Source organism: Anopheles moucheti, chromosome 3 (assembly GCF_943734755.1).
Source record: "Anopheles moucheti chromosome 3, idAnoMoucSN_F20_07, whole genome shotgun sequence".
Taxonomy (NCBI): Eukaryota; Metazoa; Arthropoda; class Insecta; order Diptera; family Culicidae; genus Anopheles; species Anopheles moucheti.
The window spans coordinates 43,058,535-43,077,650 of record NC_069141.1 but is presented as its reverse complement, the minus strand read 5'-3'; the positions used below and the strand labels follow the sequence as shown (position 1 = coordinate 43,077,650).

At 45.7% G+C, this 19,116-nt stretch overlaps 2 protein-coding genes across 2 annotated transcripts; one reads left to right on the top strand and one right to left on the bottom strand.

The window, feature by feature from the left end:
* Positions 1-3,486: 3,486 nt before the first annotated feature.
* Positions 3,487-5,778, bottom strand: LOC128302723 (proton-coupled amino acid transporter-like protein CG1139). The gene is made up of 7 exons (XM_053039584.1): positions 5,638-5,778; positions 5,424-5,548; positions 4,783-4,945; positions 4,499-4,690; positions 4,248-4,432; positions 4,005-4,180; positions 3,487-3,936 (listed from the first exon to the last, which is right to left on the bottom strand). Exons 1-7 carry the CDS (start codon positions 5,776-5,778, stop codon positions 3,683-3,685), a joined length of 1,236 nt encoding a protein of 411 aa, XP_052895544.1. The 3' UTR covers positions 3,487-3,682.
* An 8,513-nt stretch (positions 5,779-14,291) lies between these two features.
* Positions 14,292-19,116, top strand: LOC128302722 (uncharacterized protein K02A2.6-like). The gene is made up of 2 exons (XM_053039583.1): positions 14,292-17,204; positions 18,988-19,116. The coding sequence occupies exons 1-2, from the start codon at positions 14,292-14,294 to the stop codon at positions 19,114-19,116; spliced, it is 3,042 nt and encodes a 1,013-aa protein (XP_052895543.1).

Here is a 19,116-nt window from a genome sequence, read left to right as displayed (position 1 = left end):
CTGGCGTTAGAGTTGGCATGCCGAGCCGTTTCCACGTGTTCCGTCCGATGATAGTGATATCGGATCCCGTATCGAGCTGCAGTTTCACTGGCTTATTCTCTATCTGTATACTAACGTACTTACGCTTGTGTATGCTACGCACATCTACTACGACTACTCGTATTGCTGCCGGAGAGCGTTTGCGGTATCTCGTAAATTTCTGTTTTCGAGCCGAAGTGCTGCAATGTCCTTCGCGATGCCCATATCTCCCGCAATCTTGGCATTTGTGAGAGCTAAACGAACATTCTCTCACCCAGTGGAGTTCACCGCACAACCAGCACGGTCTCGATGGCTTCGACGTTGAAGAATTTTTCTCTACACTGTTTCGGTGAGAATCCCGCAGGTTGTTATTGCTTCGGCGGTTTCTCTGCGTAGGCGGATGTTTTCTCTCGCGGTGCATCGCTAAAACTTTCTCGTCCTTTCCGGTGGCGAACATAGCGCTGGTCTCCTTCAGGCCCATAATGCGCTGCCCTTCGGCAGATAATTGCTCCAATGTGAGATCTGCTCGATCCTCTACGCGTGCTAGGAGCCGTACTCGGATATCGCTATCGACTTCAAACATTTAAACTGGTCTTCGGTCATTGAAGAGAATTGAAAGTCATTACAAGCACGATTAATCCGACAAGCGAACGGGAGAAGATCCTCATTTCGCTCTTTGACCATTTGGAGACACTTGTACCGTTTGCTGCTTAGCGATTCGACGCTTCCGAAAAGGGTCTTCAGCTTGCCTATCGTCTCTTCAAAGGTGTGGTCGCGGGGCAAGGAGGGCAAAATGAAATTAGTGTACCTCGCGTGTTCCGTTGTACCCAATTTACGGATTAGCAGCCTGAGTTTTGAGGAATCCTCGAGACGGGAAGCATCGTGCACGAACAGATCCTCGAAGCGCGAGTACCACGCCTGGAATGTGGAACCGGATTCTGCGTCGTAGCGAAATTCACTTATACTTCCCGCCAGCGCGTCCATGATCAGTTCGGGATCCCTAGGCGCTGTGGGCTGTTGCTGTACGGAGGGCGAGGGCGTCGTGTGGTGTTGCTGCTGCATCAGTTGAGCCATCATCTGCTGCTGTTGAGCCGCCTGTTGCTGCTGCTGCTGCATTTGTTGCTGCATTAGTTGCAGCATTTGATACAGCATCCCAAAATCAGGACCTTGTGACGACGGTCCTGCTTGTAGTGACGCCAAGCCGGGATGCTGCGATGGCGGCTGCGTTGGCTGCGTCGATGGATGCAGGCGTTGATTAAAACCAGTGTTTAAAGCACTCGCGCCGTTTTGCGACAAACGACGCTGATCGTCCATCCCGGTATTGTCGTCAGGACTGAACATTGCGCTACGGCGTTTGCGAAACTGTCTTTACCGTAAGACACACGCGAAGAACAAAGAAATATTTTCACTTTAACACCGATATTTTTTTTTTTTTTTTAAGTTCCTATTTTTTTTCGTTTTTCCTCGTCGCCACTTTTGTGTTTCTTTTCTTTCGCGTATGTTACTTGAACATTTAGACGATTAGGTACTTTAACATAACACTATATTCACACGTTTCACGAACATTACAAACATACATTTCGAGCCGGCTTGCTCTTCCGTTACGCGCGCTTGCTGGTCCGCTCACTTGCCCTTCTAGTATCGGAGTGTCGAGAGCGAGCGCGTACGCTGACCCTTCGGTAGATTGCACTCACACATCAACCGCTGACCGTCGCTTGTCAACGGTGAGTTACCGTGACAGATCTACCGATGGATCAGGGTGGACCATATCAGCTTTCATTTTCTTAAGAGAAGGTGAATTAGTATTGAAGTTGTCGAATAGTTGAAATTAATAAAAGTGTGTTTTAAAGCACGTCTGTTTCAACGAGAACATAAATCTTCACTGTACTATACCTATGATACTTAGCTAATTTGAACTGAAAATATTTGGTAATTATGCAAGTCAAGCGAAAACAGCTAAGGCTTTAATAAAGTTATAACAAATTATCTTACCTAATTTTTTACATAAATTCCAATTTTAATGGTAATTTATTTACATTCTTAATATTTCTTTTTAAGTTTTGTTTTACATTCTGTTGTAACCTAACCTTAAAGTAACCTTTTTTATATTTATATTTACATTGCAAGTTGTTTTCTCTTCTTTTAGCTTCTTTTTATACTTTATGAGCTATTGTTTTGTTATTTGTGTAATGCTAAACTTTACAGTGATTTTTATTCTTTTCTTACATTGTTCCTCATCCGAAATGCTGTAGATTTTCTTTCTTGGTGAACTGAATTCACAAGTCCTATAATAAATTGTCTTTTATTACATCATAAAACACTAATCTAACCGTATTAATAGTCTGAACAACAATTTCGTCAAAAACAAGTGGCAAACATTTTCCGATGAAAAACTGAACAATTTACACTCTCGCTCACCAAGTTTCTTCGAAAGGAAGAGGAAAATTTTGCATATGGAAAGTGGAAAGTGGAAAGTTACTACTACACAAATTTTTTGCGACCGCCTACACCGCCTACCGTTTGATCCGCCGCTGATATAAACGGTCAAAATTGACCTACAAAGTGGAACTAGCACTAAAAGAACTCTTAAATTATCATCTGGTATCATTAAACACGGATTTTGTTCAAATGCTCTAAAAATAAACAATAATTTGGAAAGCTTTCAGAATGTTTTAACACGTGAGGCGATAGCCTTTAGTCATTTCAACAGATGAAATTTAGGTGCGATAAAGCTAAAGGTCGAACGAAATATACCTCACGCTTTTGATTTAAAGCATACGTGTAAACTTGTTAAAATAGTGTATTTTTGCGTATCAAGTTGAATACGATGAAGTGATGTAATGGGTTAAGCTTCTTGGGGACCACCCGTAGCGGAATGTATGAAATGTATACGGTACTAACAGGCTTACTCCAACTACCAATAAATCAGCTAGGTTGTCTTATACGTTAAAAAAAAGTTTTATTAGGAGAGGTTGCCGGTCGGACTGCAATACATAAAGAGAACACATCGCTCCAGCATAGCTGTTTTCTTTAAAATACTAGTTTATTGCAACTTCACTTACGCTATGTACACAACTTTTCAATTTTCCGTTTGATCATTTCGCTTCGCTTAGCTAGTCTTACAAGATAGATATGTTCGTCCTGGTGGGCTTCATGTGTATACACCACCGCTTCACAGTTGCGATCGTTGCGATCATAGGGAACATCGAATGAATGTGCAAGAACACCTTAAAATAAAAGCACATATGATAGAAATGATTGAACAGCTGACGGCAAATGGACCGGCAGACCGGTAAACCATCGCCTGTCACATCATGATCAGGAGATCAGGAGCAGCTCGGTAGTAGTTCGACAGCTACAGCTAACGCTTTGACTTCTCGACGCATTTAGCATAGGAATGGTTATGGCTCTAACAATTATCTTCTTTCTGTTCCAAATGTTCCACCCTGTCTCTTTCTCTGTCCCACACATTCACATAACACACCCCTCACAGTCCTGCCCTCAAAAGTGCACTTTCTCTCGGTCGCCAGGTGCGCTGTTTACGTGTCGAGTAATACTTATTTGTAATGATGGAGTGAAAAGATGGCGAATCAATACTTCATGTTGGTTGCGGATGTTGATTTTCGCTGCTTGTTTATTGCTAGCGCACACAGCCGCACAATCCTCAATCGTCATGTCCGAGGGTGTGAATGATTTCGATCATGCTGGTCGAGGTACCGATCACCAGCCCCAGCATGGCTACCACGCCAATAACGCTGTTCTTCGCAACCATCCACACCTTTGCCATACCCTGCCGATGGTGCCCGTACGTGCAGGTTTGTATCAATGCAGGGAATGCAATGCCCAGGGCAGAAAGGCACAGTGCTCCGAACAGCGAAATGAAGAGTTCCAGATTGGGAATGGCCACTGCCAGCAAGACTGTAATGAGAGGAGAAGTGCATTAGATGAGCAAATCCGCGCTGGAATCCAAATAAACCTATACGTACATGTGATTAACACTAGCACCGTTCGTGCGATGTACTCATAAAAGGTGCTTCGTGGAGAATCACCCAAATTCTTCTTCAAGTAGTCGTTCCAGGTGATATCTATCGCTACGTAACACGCCAGCCCGTGGGTGATGTAGATGGCAAAGGCTAACATTCCCTTAACGCACTGGGCCAAGCTGAGGGAGGAGAAGAGCAAAGTAAATCATTTAATCATACGATCTCGGCTACAATGGCTGCTCAAACTGCTTACATTTTTCCTCAGGCAGATTCAACGTTATCGATCCCTTTATAGCTGAACCGTAGTTCAGATATCCGAAAAAGCCCATACCAATGTACAGTGTGACGATCAGGATCATTGCCTTGTTCAGCACACCAAAACTACCACCGAACTTATTCGGAGTTTTCATCTCATTCTCCAATGGCAGGATCTAAAAGCAATAAGACATGTGTAACCGCATTATCGAATATCGTAGCACAAACAACTGCTTACTCACCACACCGATTGCTTCCAAAGCGAATAGCACTGTGCCGAAGAAGAGCGCGAAACCGCTCATTGTGCCGACTTTGTCGCGATTCTCGAACGAGATGGGCTCGCGGAAGATGTAGTACAAGATGATGCCGAACGAGACGAGCGTGACAAAATTAGCTACCGTCGAGAATGGTGCCAATGATTTCAGATTCCTAACCTACACAATGGGAGATCCGGTAACAGTCAAACGACGAATTAGTACGTGGTTTAGTGCAACGGAAGAGGCAGCTCCTGCAAGTGGCTACAGACCCAGTTGATCAGGATGAGTGGCAGAAGAATGATCAGCATGTATAGCCGCACATCGGTATCGGTGTAGTAGTCAGCAATGGCCTTAATGTTAGACGACACAAACACAACGTACACGCAGCAAGTACCGAGCTGGTAGATGAGCAGAAACACGTTTACTCTATGACTGAAAAGGTAGATGAGGGAAGGAGAGCAAATTGTTAAATTAAGTAACGGACGTCTACTTCTATGAAATTACTTACATTATTACTTTAGATAAAGTGTTGTAGACAACGGTGAACGTATGATTCGTTTTTGTTTATGTCACCTGACGTAATGACGGTGACAGTTCGGTGACGGGTGACAGTGCCGTTACGGATCGCGTGTGCGCCATCGATTTTAGGGATTCACAGTCGAAACCCGCCAGCGAAAGGACGTGTAATTTTTTAACGCGCACCCAAGACAAGCCGCGCATCCCGAATTACACCTCTAGCGAAGCCGAACTACACCCGCGCCAAACCGAACCACAAAACCAAAACCGGTCTAAGAAAGTGCTCCGCGAAAGACGTTAAGTTTGAAGTAGGAAATAAAATTGGTTTAAGAAACTTGCAAAATTTGGTGTTAATAAACGCGTCCGCGGTGGTGAAAACGAAATTGAAAAGAACGTTGCGTTGCAACATAAAGGTTTAAGCGCTTCCGGTCCTTCCAGCAGTGCAGTCTGCGTAACGGCCGGATAGTTCAGGCTCGGCACTCGTTTCCGCTTGCACAGCTCGTGCTCTGCTTTAATATCCTTTCTCGGTCACCAACGTTTCGCTGTACAGCCGCAACAGAAAATGGTGACGTCGCTTGAAGCGGACGCCTGGTCGTTCGAGAACTGACTGACGGTGCTTGCTCGTTCATTCGGCGCGCTTCGGTCGGCTGCAAAAGGCAGGTGATGTCACGCACACTATTACTCAAGCTATCGCGGCGATTGTGGTTGTTAGAAAGCGGCTCGTAGTGTTGATAGCTTATATGGCACATTTTATAATACATCCACGGAGTCTTATCACTATTTTTCGGCAATACGGTAATGCAATAGAAAATAAGCAAAACATTGAGAACTGTCTACTACGATAATAGGTTTTGTTGGTATAAAATTTTAACCATTCTAGTGTTGATTTGAATTGATGCCCATTAGACATGTTCTCCGATTGCCTACACACAGCCGCAATCTTTTTTTTCAGAATGAAGTTTCAACCACATCTAATAAGTGAAATCACCGTTATTTAACGCTGAAAGACGTTTAAAAACTACAATAGTAATCGATATTTTTATGATTTTTTTTCTTAAAAACTATTATTTGGAAATTATCACAAGTGGTTCAGCTAATAAATAATAAAAATAAATAAAATATTAAACATACGCACTTGTACACATACATTAAATTGCACGAAGGAAAAAATTGATTTTTTTTTATGTTATTGTAGGGATCGAGAGCCGTGAGATAGGAAAATTATAAAAAATTGTAATGGAAATAACTGCGGATTCAAATTCAGAGAGCGAAATGTAACGATTCAAGGTTTAAACAAATATCCAAACCTTGACCGGAGTTCGATTGTGTGGAGTACTGTCAGACGAAGAGCGGGGCGAAAAGAAGGAAAGCGAGTTAGAGGAAAATAGTCAGTCTTGTGGTTGATCGCGAAAAGAAGACTTGGTTTGGTGACGTGCTCCTAAAAAAATATAAAATTGACTAAATAAAATTGAAAAATGAGTGAGAATCACGACAGTTATTGCTATTGGAAATTAATTTTTTTGCTTAAGAAGCGTTCGATTCGATTAATTAGGTCATGTTCAGAAGTCGAAATATTTTTAAGGATACACATGTAGTTTCAGTTTAGCTTTTTCATTATTTTCTTGGATCTTTCATTGCAAAACCCTATCCTTTTGGATACAGATTATAATTTTTTCACAAGTTACATCAAAATATAATCTGTTAAAATACACATTTTGGACTTTGAACAGATTGTCGTCTTCTTCACTTCGTTGATGGGCTGCAAAGAAGCGTGAAGGAATTTTTTTACGACGACTGAAACCTGTTAGGAAAGCAAATCCTGCACTATTTGACAGTTCTATTTGACAGTACTATTTGACAGGCAACATTGAAATATAAGCATTCAGAAATTTACAATCGAAGCAACCATACGTCGACTAGCTAATATAAACCTTTGACAACATCGAAATATAATCATTCCTATCAAAGCAACCATCTTACACCAGCTTACATGATGGAACGCTGTTTCTGCTGTTGTGAACGTTGCAACGCTTGTTTGAATTGGCTGTCAATCCAGTACTGCTGTCCAAAGTGTTGCAACAAAACCCAAAAGGAGGAACCTTTGGCAAAATTGGGGCCGGCACTAAATGGAAAAACATCTTTCTACGGTTTGGACACAATGGAAGCTTGTTTCCAATCGTGTCGATTGTGCCACATTTGCCGATTTCGTTGTATCGATTGCGCACACCAAATGAGCCAGAAGGAGGAGTCCACATCGACCAGCTCTTACAGCTATGTTCCTCGTCAGATTATATTTGCAACCGCTCCAACGACCAGACCTGTTACCCGTCGTCCGTGGCGTACCGGTCGTCCATCCCACGGTCCCAAACCCGCCTCCGTCATACTGGGTTCGACTAAAGAGAAAAGTACGAATGACATGAAACGGACGAATCTAAATGGAAATGACAACGACGAATCTACCAACCAGCCGACTTCCGATGGCAAAGATCGTGTCAGTGACAGTGCACCCGTTTCGCGGAAAAAAACGGTCGGCTTCCGTACAGATGATCCTGCAAAAGAACAACAACATGATCACAAGCAGAAAACAACGCTCCACCAACGGAAAGAAGCACAATCCAAAGCTCCCGGAGTACGTGGTGGAGTATCGAACCATGCGAAAGGTGACGCCACCTCCAGGGCAGCTACTGGACCGGGTTGGACAAATGTGACACAAAAAGGAGGACCATGGAAGAAGGCGGGTGCCGGTGGGCCGGAGACTACGAACACTGGACCGGGTTGGAAAAATGTGACACAAAAAGGAGGACCATGGAAGAAGGCAGGTGCCGGTGGGCCGGAGACTACGAACACTGGACCGGGTTGGAAAAATGTGACACAAAAAGGAGGACCATGGAAGAAGGCGGGTGCCGTTGGGCCGGAGACTACGAACACTAGACCGGGTTGGAAAAATGTGACACAAAAAGGAGGACCATGGAAGAAGGCGGGTGCCGGTGGGCCGGAGACTACGAACACTGGACCGGGTTGGAAAAATGTGACACAAAATGGAGGACCATGGAAGAAGGCAGGTGCCGTTGGGCCGGAGACTACGAACACTGGACCGGGTTGGAAAAATGTGACACAAAAAGGAGGACCATGGAAGAAGGCGGGTGCCGGTGGGCCGGTGGCTACGAACACTGGACCGGGTTGGAAAAATGTTACCCATAAAGGAGAACCCGGGAAGAAGGCGAGTGCCGGTGGGCCGGAGGCTACGAACACTAAAGTTCGCATATCGGTCACGAACGCTACAGGGTCTGGGCCTGCAGCGAAGGGAAGCAAACCTACTGGAAAGGGCAGCAAGAAGTAAATCACACCACAACAGTTAGTGTTTCGTTTCGAAGCCTCGATGCCGTCAGATGGCGATACTGTTCGGTTTGTTGCGTATTCTTATACACCTCTATATTTCGTTATCTTGTATCGTACCTTTGGAACTAAAAATAGAAATTCGCGTATTCTCGGATAAAAAAATAAATATTTTACATCGAATTAGTGAAATGGCAAATATCACACATGTACTTTGTTACACCAGTCATGTAAATCTGAAATGTATTAATAAAGGATGAAATTAAAGATACTAAAAACAAACATGAACATGTTTTTTCATTAAATAACGTAATAGTTATTTTTCTGCATGGTTCTATTTTTAAGAAGCGTTTGTGCTACAGATTACAGCTACAGTTAAACAAACACGGCTTTAGATTCGGCACATTCAGCTGCCAGCAGTTTCAGCAGTAGTAAATGTGGAGGGGAAAGATAATTTCACGGATAGTGCATAATTTCGTAGTGGAAATTAACGTGAACCTCGTGACAATTCAACAGGGTACGGTGACACACATGTTTCCATTATGTCACCGCTTTGCACTCGTCAACAATTAAATGATGCAATAATGAGTTGGAGTGCACCCTTTAGTAATATGTTTTCATTTTCTTAAGAGAAGGTGAATTAGTATTGAAGTTGTCGAATAGTTGAAATTAATAAAAGTGTGTTTTAAAGCACGTCTGTTTCAACGAGAACATAAATCTTCACTGTACTATACCTATGATACTTAGCTAATTTGAACTGAAAATATTTGGTAATTATGCAAGTCAAGCGAAAACAGCAAAGGCTTTAATAAAGTTATAACAAATTATCTTACCTAATTTTTTACATAAATTCCAATTTTAATGGTAATTTATTTACATTCTTAATATTTCTTTTTAAGTTTTGTTTTACATTCTGTTGTAACCTAACCTTAAAGTAACCTTTTTTATATTTATATTTACATTGCAAGTTGTTTTCTCTTCTTTTAGCTTCTTTTTATACTTTATGAGCTATTGTTTTGTTATTTGTGTAATGCTAAACGTTACAGTGATTTTTATTCTTTTGTTACATTGTTCCTCATCCGAAATGCTGTAGATTTTCTTTCTTGGTGAACTGAATTCACAAGTCCTATAATAAATTGTCTTTTACTACATCATAAAACACTAATCTAACCGTATTAATAGTCTGAACAACAATTTCGTCAAAAACAAGTGGCAAACATTTTCCGATGAAAAACTGAACAATTTACACTCTCGCTCACCAAGTTTCTTCGAAAGGAAGAGGAAAATTTTGCATATGGAAAGTGGAAAGTGGAAAGTTACTACTACACAAATTTTTTGCGACCGCCTACACCGCCTACCGTTTGATCACCGATCGCTCTCGCGATCCTTGGGGCCCTTCTCGTTTGTGTGGCCCTGGTCTCGTTGGTGCAGTCTCTCTTCTCGTTTGTGCGTCCACTGGAGACGGTCGTTTTTCATGTTACCGTGCGTGTCTTAATTTTATAATAAACGAGTTTTAATGTGTAATTGTCTCAGCATATATTTTTAACGAGTGACGACACAACAACTGGCGACGAGGATAAACGAATACGGTTCGCGTGATAACAGTGATAAAAATTCCACGAAAACGACGCAGAATGTCCAGCCCAGAAGAGACGCCGATCACCGAGGAGCAGCGTCGGTTATCTCAAAATGGTGTCCTGAACGCCGCGTTCTGGCAGCATCCACCATCGCAGCATCCACCACCGCTGCAATCCGACGCCCCGGCGATACAGCAAACGCTGCAATTGTTGCAATCACAATTAGCTCAGCAACAAGCGCTCCTGGCTCAATTGGTGCAACAGCAGCTTCCCGCGCCGCAAATTCTACAGCCCGAGCAGCATCCACCGCCAAAGCCCAGCAATCCGGAGCTCATCCTCGAAGCTCTAGCCAGCAACATAACGGAATTTCATTACGATGCCGATGCTGGCGTTACGTTCGAGTCCTGGTATGCGCGGTACGATGACCTTTTTGCGCAGGACGCAGCCCGCTTAGACGACGCTTCGAAGGTCCGCTTGCTAGGACGTAAGTTGGGCGCAGCCGAGCACGCCCGTTTTATTAATTACATTTTGCCACGATCCGCCCGTGACTTCGCGTTTTCCGAAATGGTGGAAAAGCTTAAAATGCTCTTTGGCAAAATGGAGTCTACCCTATGCAAGCGTTTTAAGTGCTTCAATACGACGAAAACGCGCGATGAGGATTTACTGGCATTTACCTGCCGCGTAAACCGTGCCTGCGTGGAAGCGGAATTTTCTTCAATGACAGAAGAACAGTTCAAGTGTCTCGTTTTAGTGTGTGGGTTAAAGGACGAAGGTGACCGCGATGTACGAATTAAGTTGTTAGCTAACCTGGAGGAACGGAAGGACGCAACTCTAGAGCAGCTAGCGGAACTTTGTCAGCGACTGATTCGTGTGAAGGCTGATAGTGCAATGATCGCGCCTGGGGTTAGTGAACGAGTACACGCATTGCATGCAGGAGGACAAAGGCAGCGACACCAGCTGCCAACAAGGAACGAGCGGAATAAGGAGCGGTATCCTGAATCTAAACCCCGCAACCCATGTTGGCTGTGTGGTGCATTTCACTGGACCCGGGAATGCACATACAAAGCACACAAATGCCGAGACTGTGCTCGCATTGGTCATCGCGAGGGTTTCTGCGCTTCCTACAACCGCCGTGGCAAACGTGACAATTTTCATCGTCACAAAAATGCAGCATCTAAAGTGGTCCAGGTGAACGTCTGTGGTGTACAGCAGAATAGGAAATATGTCAACATCCTAATCGGAAAGAAGCCAGCTCGTTTGCAACTAGATACAGGTTCCGATATTTCTGTGATAAGCCAGCGTATGTGGAAGCAGTTGGGCAGACCTGACCTTATGCCGGTAACAGTTAAAGCCAAAGCAGCTTCAGGCGACACCCTTGAACTGAAAGGGGAATTCACATCGCACGTGTCCATCGGAAGTAAAGTGAAGCGAGCCACAATTCGAGTGTCGAAAGCAGAATTGGCACTACTAGGAGCAGATTTTGTAACCCTTTTCTCTTTGGGAACGGTCCCAATGGATTACTTTTGTAATCAGATTGGAGTAGCACAACCAATCTCGTGGGAGAACAAATTTCCATCAGTTTTCCAAGGCATAGGACTTTGCACCAAAGCCCGTGTTTATCTGCAGCTACGACCATACAGCCGACCAGTTTTTCGCCCGAAACGGCCTGTCGCGTATGCGATGGAAGAGACCGTCAACAAGGAGCTCGATAGGCTAGAAGGTTTAGGAATCATCACGCCAGTCGACTATTCGGAGTGGGCGGCACCGGTAGTCGTCGTAAGGAAAGCAAATGGAAGTGTTCGACTTTGTGGCGATTATTCAACCGGATTAAACTCAGCTTTGCAGCCACATGAGTATCCACTCCCCTTGCCTGGGGACATCTTTGCAAAATTGGCTCGTAGTAAAGTATTTAGCAAAATTGATCTATCCGATGCTTTCTTGCAGGTTGAGGTTGACGCTCGCTATCGCTCCCTGCTTACCATAAATACGCATCGTGGACTCTACAATTACAATAGATTGCCTCCAGGTATCAAAATAGCTCCATCTGCGTTCCAGCAGATCGTAGACACGATGTTAGCTGGAATCGAAGGCGTATCAGGCTACATGGACGACATCATTGTCGGAGGTGCAACGGAGCTAGAACACGACGCTAAATTATCGGAGGTCCTGAAGAGAATCGAGGAATACGGTTTTACTATTCGTGCGGAAAAATGCGCTTTTAAGGTCAGCCGAATCCAGTTATTGGGATACATCATCGACGTCAATGGTTTGCGCCCAGATCCAGCGAAGATAGAGGCCATCACAAAATTGCCGGAGCCAACAGACCTCACAGGAATACGATCTTTCTTGGGCGCTATTAACTATTACGGCAAATTCGTGCCAAACATGAGGGATCTACGCTACCCTTTGGACAAATTACTAGAAACCAACGCACCATTTCACTGGACGAAAGAGTGCACGCAAGCATTTAAGACTTTTAAATCTTTGCTATCTTCTAAACTGCTGTTAACTCATTACGACCAAACACAGAAAATAATAGTATCAGCAGATGCATCTTCAGTGGGTTTAGGAGCTACAATTAGTCATCAATATTCCGACGGCTCCATTCGTGTTGTTCAGCATTCCTCAAGAGCGCTCACTAAAGCAGAACAAGGATATAGCCAGATCGACCGAGAGGGATTGGCTATCATTTTTGCGGTGACCAAATTTCATCGCATGTTGTATGGCCGCCACTTCACCTTACAAACAGATCACCGACCACTAGTACGCATATTCGGCAGCAAAAAGGGAATTCCGACGTACACGGCAAATCGCCTTCAAAGGTTTGCACTTACACTCCAACTGTATGATATGGACATCGAATACATACCCACCGGCGCATTTGGAAACGCTGATGTCCTGTCGCGACTCATACAAAACCACTCTAAGCCGGAAGCTGAATACATAATCGCCAGTGTGGAATTGGAGCAAGATCTAAGGTCAGTTGCCATAAACGCATTAAACGCATTCCCTCTTCGTTTTAGAGAAGTCCAGGTTGCCACACAAGAAGATACCTTGCTGCAGAAGGTGTACAAGTACGTGCAGAACGGTTGGCCCCGAGACATTTCATTTGGAACAAATGCTGCGCAACTACATGATAGAAGGGAATCTCTGACAACTGTTGATGGTTGTATTATGTTTGGAGAGAGGGTGGTGATTCCAGAAAGATTGCGCACTCGATGTCTGGTCCAACTTCATCGAGGACATCCGGGAGTGCAAAGAATGAAATCAATTGCACGTAGTCATCTTTATTGGCCAAACTTGGACAGCGACATAGAAAGCTATGTAGCTAATTGCGGAGCTTGTGCAGCGGCCGCAAAAGCACCCCCAAGAGCAACGCCAGTGGCATGGCCAAAACCATCAGGCGCCTGGTCTCGGATTCATATTGACTATGCGGGGCCATGGGAAGGTTCGTACCTTTTAGTCGTAGTCGACTCTTATTCAAAGTGGCCAGAAATAGTGAAAACATCGAGCACCACCACATCAGCTACCATCACTATATTGAGAAGCCTGTTTGCACGTTTCGGCATGCCTGCAACTTTGGTCAGCGATAACGGACCGCAATTTGTCAGCGGATTATTTAAGGAATTTTGTCTGTGTTATGGACCACCCTATAACGCATCGGTGGATCCGACACGGTAACTCACCGCTGACAAGTAACGGTCAGCGGTCGATGGTGTAAGTGTAATCCACCGGTGCTAACGAGAGGTCACCGCACGGGCGCGCGCGGTCGACACTTCGGTTCGGGCACGCTATGAGCGATGAGCGTTGCGGGAGCGTGAATATTGTAACGTGTTGCGTTTTACGTGTAAAATATATAGTTTGTAATACGTGTTGTAACGGGTCACGTGTCCAGTTCATTCGGTGTTGTATGGTGTCCTCCCGTGGCAAAGAAAGAAACATAAAAGTGGCGACGAGGAAAACGAAGAATAAAATAGGAACTATAAGTGTTGAAAAAAAAAAGAATTTTTTTTTTCGTGTGTGAAGTGCTTTCTGTTTAAATTATAGACAATTCCGTTGAACACAGCGCAAAAATGTATAGTCCCGGCGAAAATCCAGAGACGGACGAACAGCGTCGTTTGTCGCAAAATGGTGCAAGCATTTTGAACGCGGCTTTTTCGCAGCGCCTACCTCCACCATTGCAAAATGCATCGGCCCAGCAACCACCATCGCAGCATCCAGGCGTAGCGTCACTCCAGTCAGGATCGGTAACGCAGAGTCCTGAATTCGGGATGCTGTACCAAATGCTGCAAGTAATGCAGCAGCAAATGCAACAGCAGCAGCAACAAGCAGCTCAACAGCAGCAGATGATGGCCCAGCTGATGCAGCAGCAACACCACACGACACCCCAGCCCACCGCCCAGCAGCAGTCCATAGCGCCGAGGGATCCCGAGCTAATCATGGACGCCCTATCGGGAAGCATAAGCGAGTTTCGGTACGACGCAGAATCCGGTGCCACATTTCAAGCGTGGTACTCGCGCTTCGAGGATCTGTTCGTTCAAGACGCTTCCCGGCTCGATGACTCAGCAAAAATCCGCCTGCTCACTCGCAAATTGGGCACAGCGGAACACGCACGATACGCAAACTTCATTCTTCCCTGCCTTCCCCGCGACCTCACGTTCGAAGACACGGTAAGCAAACTGAACAAGCTATTCGGAACAGTAGAATCGCTTAGTTGTAAGCGATACAAGTGCCTCCAAACGGTAAAGGAGCGAAACGAGGATTTGCTTCCGTTCGCTTGCAGGATAAATCGTGCCTGCAACGATTTTCAGTTCGCTACCATGACGGAGGATCAGTTCAAGTGTTTAATGTTTGTTTGCGGTTTAAGAGAGGAAGTGGATACCGATGTCCGAACAAGGCTCCTAGCGCGAATTGAGGATCGACCGGATCTAACGCTGGAGCAGCTATCCGCCGAAGGCCAACGTTTAACCGGCTTAAAGGTAGCAAGTACAATGTTCGCTACCGGGAAGGAAGAGAAAGTTCTCGCATTACAGGGCGAGAATAAGCAACGCAGCGCTCAGAAGAACCAGCGTACCAACCAGCGACATCCCGACCGAAGTTCACCGGCAACGAAGCCACCGAGACCGTGCTGGTTATGCGGCGAATCCCATTGGGTGAGAGAGTGCGCGTACGGCTCTCACAAGTGTCAGGATTGTGGGAGATTTGGCCATCGCGAGGGTCATTGCAGCTCGTCAGGCCGAAAGAAGAGATTCATCCGATCTCACAAGCGCACTTCGACAGCGACACGTGTAGTGATAGTAAACGTTCGAAACATTCACAAGCGCAAATTTGTAAATATTCGAATAGGGAACAAATCAGCAAGGTTGCAACTCGATACGGGATCGGACATCACTATAGTCGGAAGGAAAACGTGGAAGCAGCTAGGCATGCCGCCTCTAACGCCAGCAAAAGTGCATGCGAAGACAGCATCCGGATCACGCCTTCAACTGGATGGCGAGTTTGAGGCGAAAGTCACAATCAACGGTGTGACAAAATCCGCAACGATTCGAGTTGTTCCCTCTAATCTACAGCTTCTGGGAGCCGATTTTGTCGACATTTTTTCGCTAGGAACTTTGCCAATGGACCAGTTCTGCAATCGAGTCGAGTGCGAATCTGCGAAATGGGAGAGCAGATTTCCGACTGTTTTCAACGGTACCGGATTATGCACCAAGGCGAGTATAAAGCTGCAAGTAAAAGAAAACGTTCGTCCGACCTTCTGTCCCAAGCGCCCAGTGGCTTATGCTATGCAAGCTACAGTCGAAAAAGAGCTTGATCGGTTAGAGGCACTTAACGTCATCACGCCAGTCGATTATTCCGATTGGGCAGCGCCCATCGTCGTCGTAAGAAAAGGGAACGGTAGTATCAGGATTTGTGGAGACTACTCGACAGGATTGAATTCGGCTCTCCAGTCATACGAGTACCCTTTACCGCTCCCGGATGATATATTCGCAAAGCTGGCGCAATGTAAATTTTTTAGCAAAATCGACCTTTCGGACGCGTTTTTACAGGTCGAAATAGATGCTAAATACCGCCCCCTCTTAACCATCAACACGCACCGTGGACTGTACCACTACAATCGCCTACCACCGGGTATCAAAATTGCACCGGCCGCATTTCAGCAACTAATCGACACGATGCTCGCAGGATTACGAGGAACATCCGGCTACATGGATGACGTAATCGTTGGTGGTAAAACGGAAAGCGAGCACGACGAAAACCTTCTCAATCTTTTCCACCGAATACGCGAATACGGATTTACAATCCGTGCGGAAAAGTGTGCATTTAAAACGCACCAAATCGAATACCTAGGTTTCATCGTCGATCGTCGTGGACTCAGGCCAAACCCTGCAAAAATCGAAGCGATCTTAAAACTGCCAGCGCCAACTAACGTAAGCGAAGTCCGGTCCTTCCTTGGCGCCGTAAATTACTATGGCAGATTCGTTCCGAAAATGCGCGACCTAAGGTACCCTCTCGACGTTCTTTTAAAGAACGAAACCAGCTTCATCTGGACTCGCGAATGCGAACGCGCTTTCAGCAAATTTAAGGAGATACTATCATCGGATCTGCTCCTAACACACTACGATCCAAACGCTGAAATTGTAGTATCTGCAGATGCATCAGCGGTGGGACTTGGCGCTACGCTAAGCCACAAATTCACAGATGGCTCTTTAAAGGTTGTCCAGCACGCATCGAGGGCACTCACGAAAGCGGAAAACAATTACAGCCAAATCGATCGTGAAGGCCTTGCCATTATATTCGCTGTGAAGAAGTTCCACAAGATGCTGTACGGTCGGCATTTTCGTCTGCAGACTGATCATCGTCCTTTGCTACGGATTTTCGGATCGAAGAAAGGCATACCGGTCTACACAGCTAACAGACTGCAACGTTTCGCGCTGTCGTTGCAGTTGTACGACTTCAGCATCGAATATGTTCCCTCGACAAAGTTTGGAAACGCGGATCTACTGTCGAGGTTGATAAGCGAGCATGCGAAGCCCGATCCGGAATACATCGTAGCCAGCACCGAACTTGAAGAGGACGTAAGTTTCATTGCCATACAGTCAATAAATGCATTCCCTCTTAATTTTAGAGACGTTGCGAACGCTACCAGGGCTGATACGATTCTGCGAAAAGTTCACCGCTACATCCTGCAAGGCTGGCCTCAAGACACCACGTACGGCCAAGATTTGGCACGCTTTTTCAATCGAAGCGAAGCGCTATCCACGGTACGTGGATGTATTTTGTTCGGGGAGAGAGTGGTTATTCCCGCAAAATTGCGCCAAAGGTGTCTTAAACAACTGCACGAGGGGCACCCAGGAATGCAGCGGATGAAATCACTAGCCCGAAGCTACGTGTACTGGCCAGGGATGGACGAGGATATTGCACAATGCGTTAGAACGTGCTATGCTTGTGCGGTTGCCGCCAAAACGCCCTCGCACACTAAACCAGTATCCTGGCCTACTACGAAGCAGCCATGGGAACGTGTTCACGTTGACTACGCAGGACCGATTGAGGGTGAATACTTTTTGGTAGTAGTGGACGCCTACACCAAATGGCCAGAAGTAATAAGGACGAGTAGTACATCTTCACCGGCAACAATCGCTATTTTAAGAAACCTATTCGCGAGGTTCGGATCTCCGGTAACGCTCGTAAGTGACAACGGACCGCAATTTGCTAGTACCACATTCGCGGAGTATTGTGCTATCAGCGGTATCGAGCACGTCACTAGTCCACCGTTTCATCCTCAATCCAACGGGCAAGCCGAACGCTTCGTTGATACTTTCAAGCGTTCAATAAGGAAGATTGAAGAAGGCGGAGCATCCCGTTCAGAAGCGCTTGAAATATTCCTGCAGACTTATCGAGCAACCCCCAACCCAGCTTTGGAAAAGCATCGGTCGCCAGCGGAGGCTATGTTCGGGAGAAAGATCCGGACAGCAATGGAACTGTTAAAACCACCTTCGACACCGGAAGCAGAGACAGTAAGACGAGATCGTTGTTTCCAGCCAGGTGATCTTGTCTACGCGAAGTGGTATACGCGGAACTCATGGAAATGGGTTCCTGCCAAAATCCTACGAGCAATTGGTAACGTGGTATACGAGATCGAGACCGAGGATCGTCGTTTACATCGCCGCCACCTGAACCAATTGAGAGAACGAAATACTAACGCCACTCACCAGTCGTCCACACTGGCGCCTCGCAACCAGCTACCCATAGACTTTCTTATTGAAAGTGCCCTCGACGACGAACAGCCAGTGCCTGCTGGAGGCACTGAAGAAATATCTTTACCGAGTGAACCATCTCCCAGACCGATACCCCTTATACCGAGAAGACGACAACAACCGGTGGGATCGCCACGCCGGTCTTCTAGGACTAGAAGACTTCCGCGTAGGCTCGAAGGGTATAATCTGCAAATTAAAAGGGGGAGATGTTATGGACCACCCTATAACGCATCGGTGGATCCGACACGGTAACTCACCGCTGACAAGTAACGGTCAGCGGTCGATGGTGTAAGTGTAATCCACCGGTGCTAACGAGAGGTCACCGCACGGGCGCGCGCGGTCGACACTTCGGTTCGGGCACGCTATGAGCGATGAGCGTTGCGGGAGCGTGAATATTGTAACGTGTTGCGTTTTACGTGTAAAATATATAGTTTGTAATACGTGTTGTAACGGGTCACGTGTCCAGTTCATTCGGTGTTGTATGGTGTCCTCCCGTGGCAAAGAAAGAAACATAAAAGTCTGCATAACGGGATTGAACATCTTACAACGGCCCCGTTCCATCCACAATCCAACGGGCAAGCAGAGCGATTCGTCGATACGGTAAAACGAGCTTTGAGGAAAATCCAAACGGATGAAACTACGCTAGACGAGGCTTTGGACCTATTCCTCATGACGTATCGATCGACTCCAAATCCACAATTAGAGCAGCAGAAAAGTCCAGCTGAAGTAATGTTTGGTCGTCCAATAAGAACGGCGCTAGAACTACTGCGCCCTCCTACACCCCATGCAGAATCTACTTCACCGCAACATCAGTCAGCTCGTGGATTCCGGAATGGCGATACCGTATGGGCAAAACAATTTGTCCGTAATTCATGGAAGTGGATCGCCGGAAAAGTCGTTCGTCGTTGCGGACGTGTAA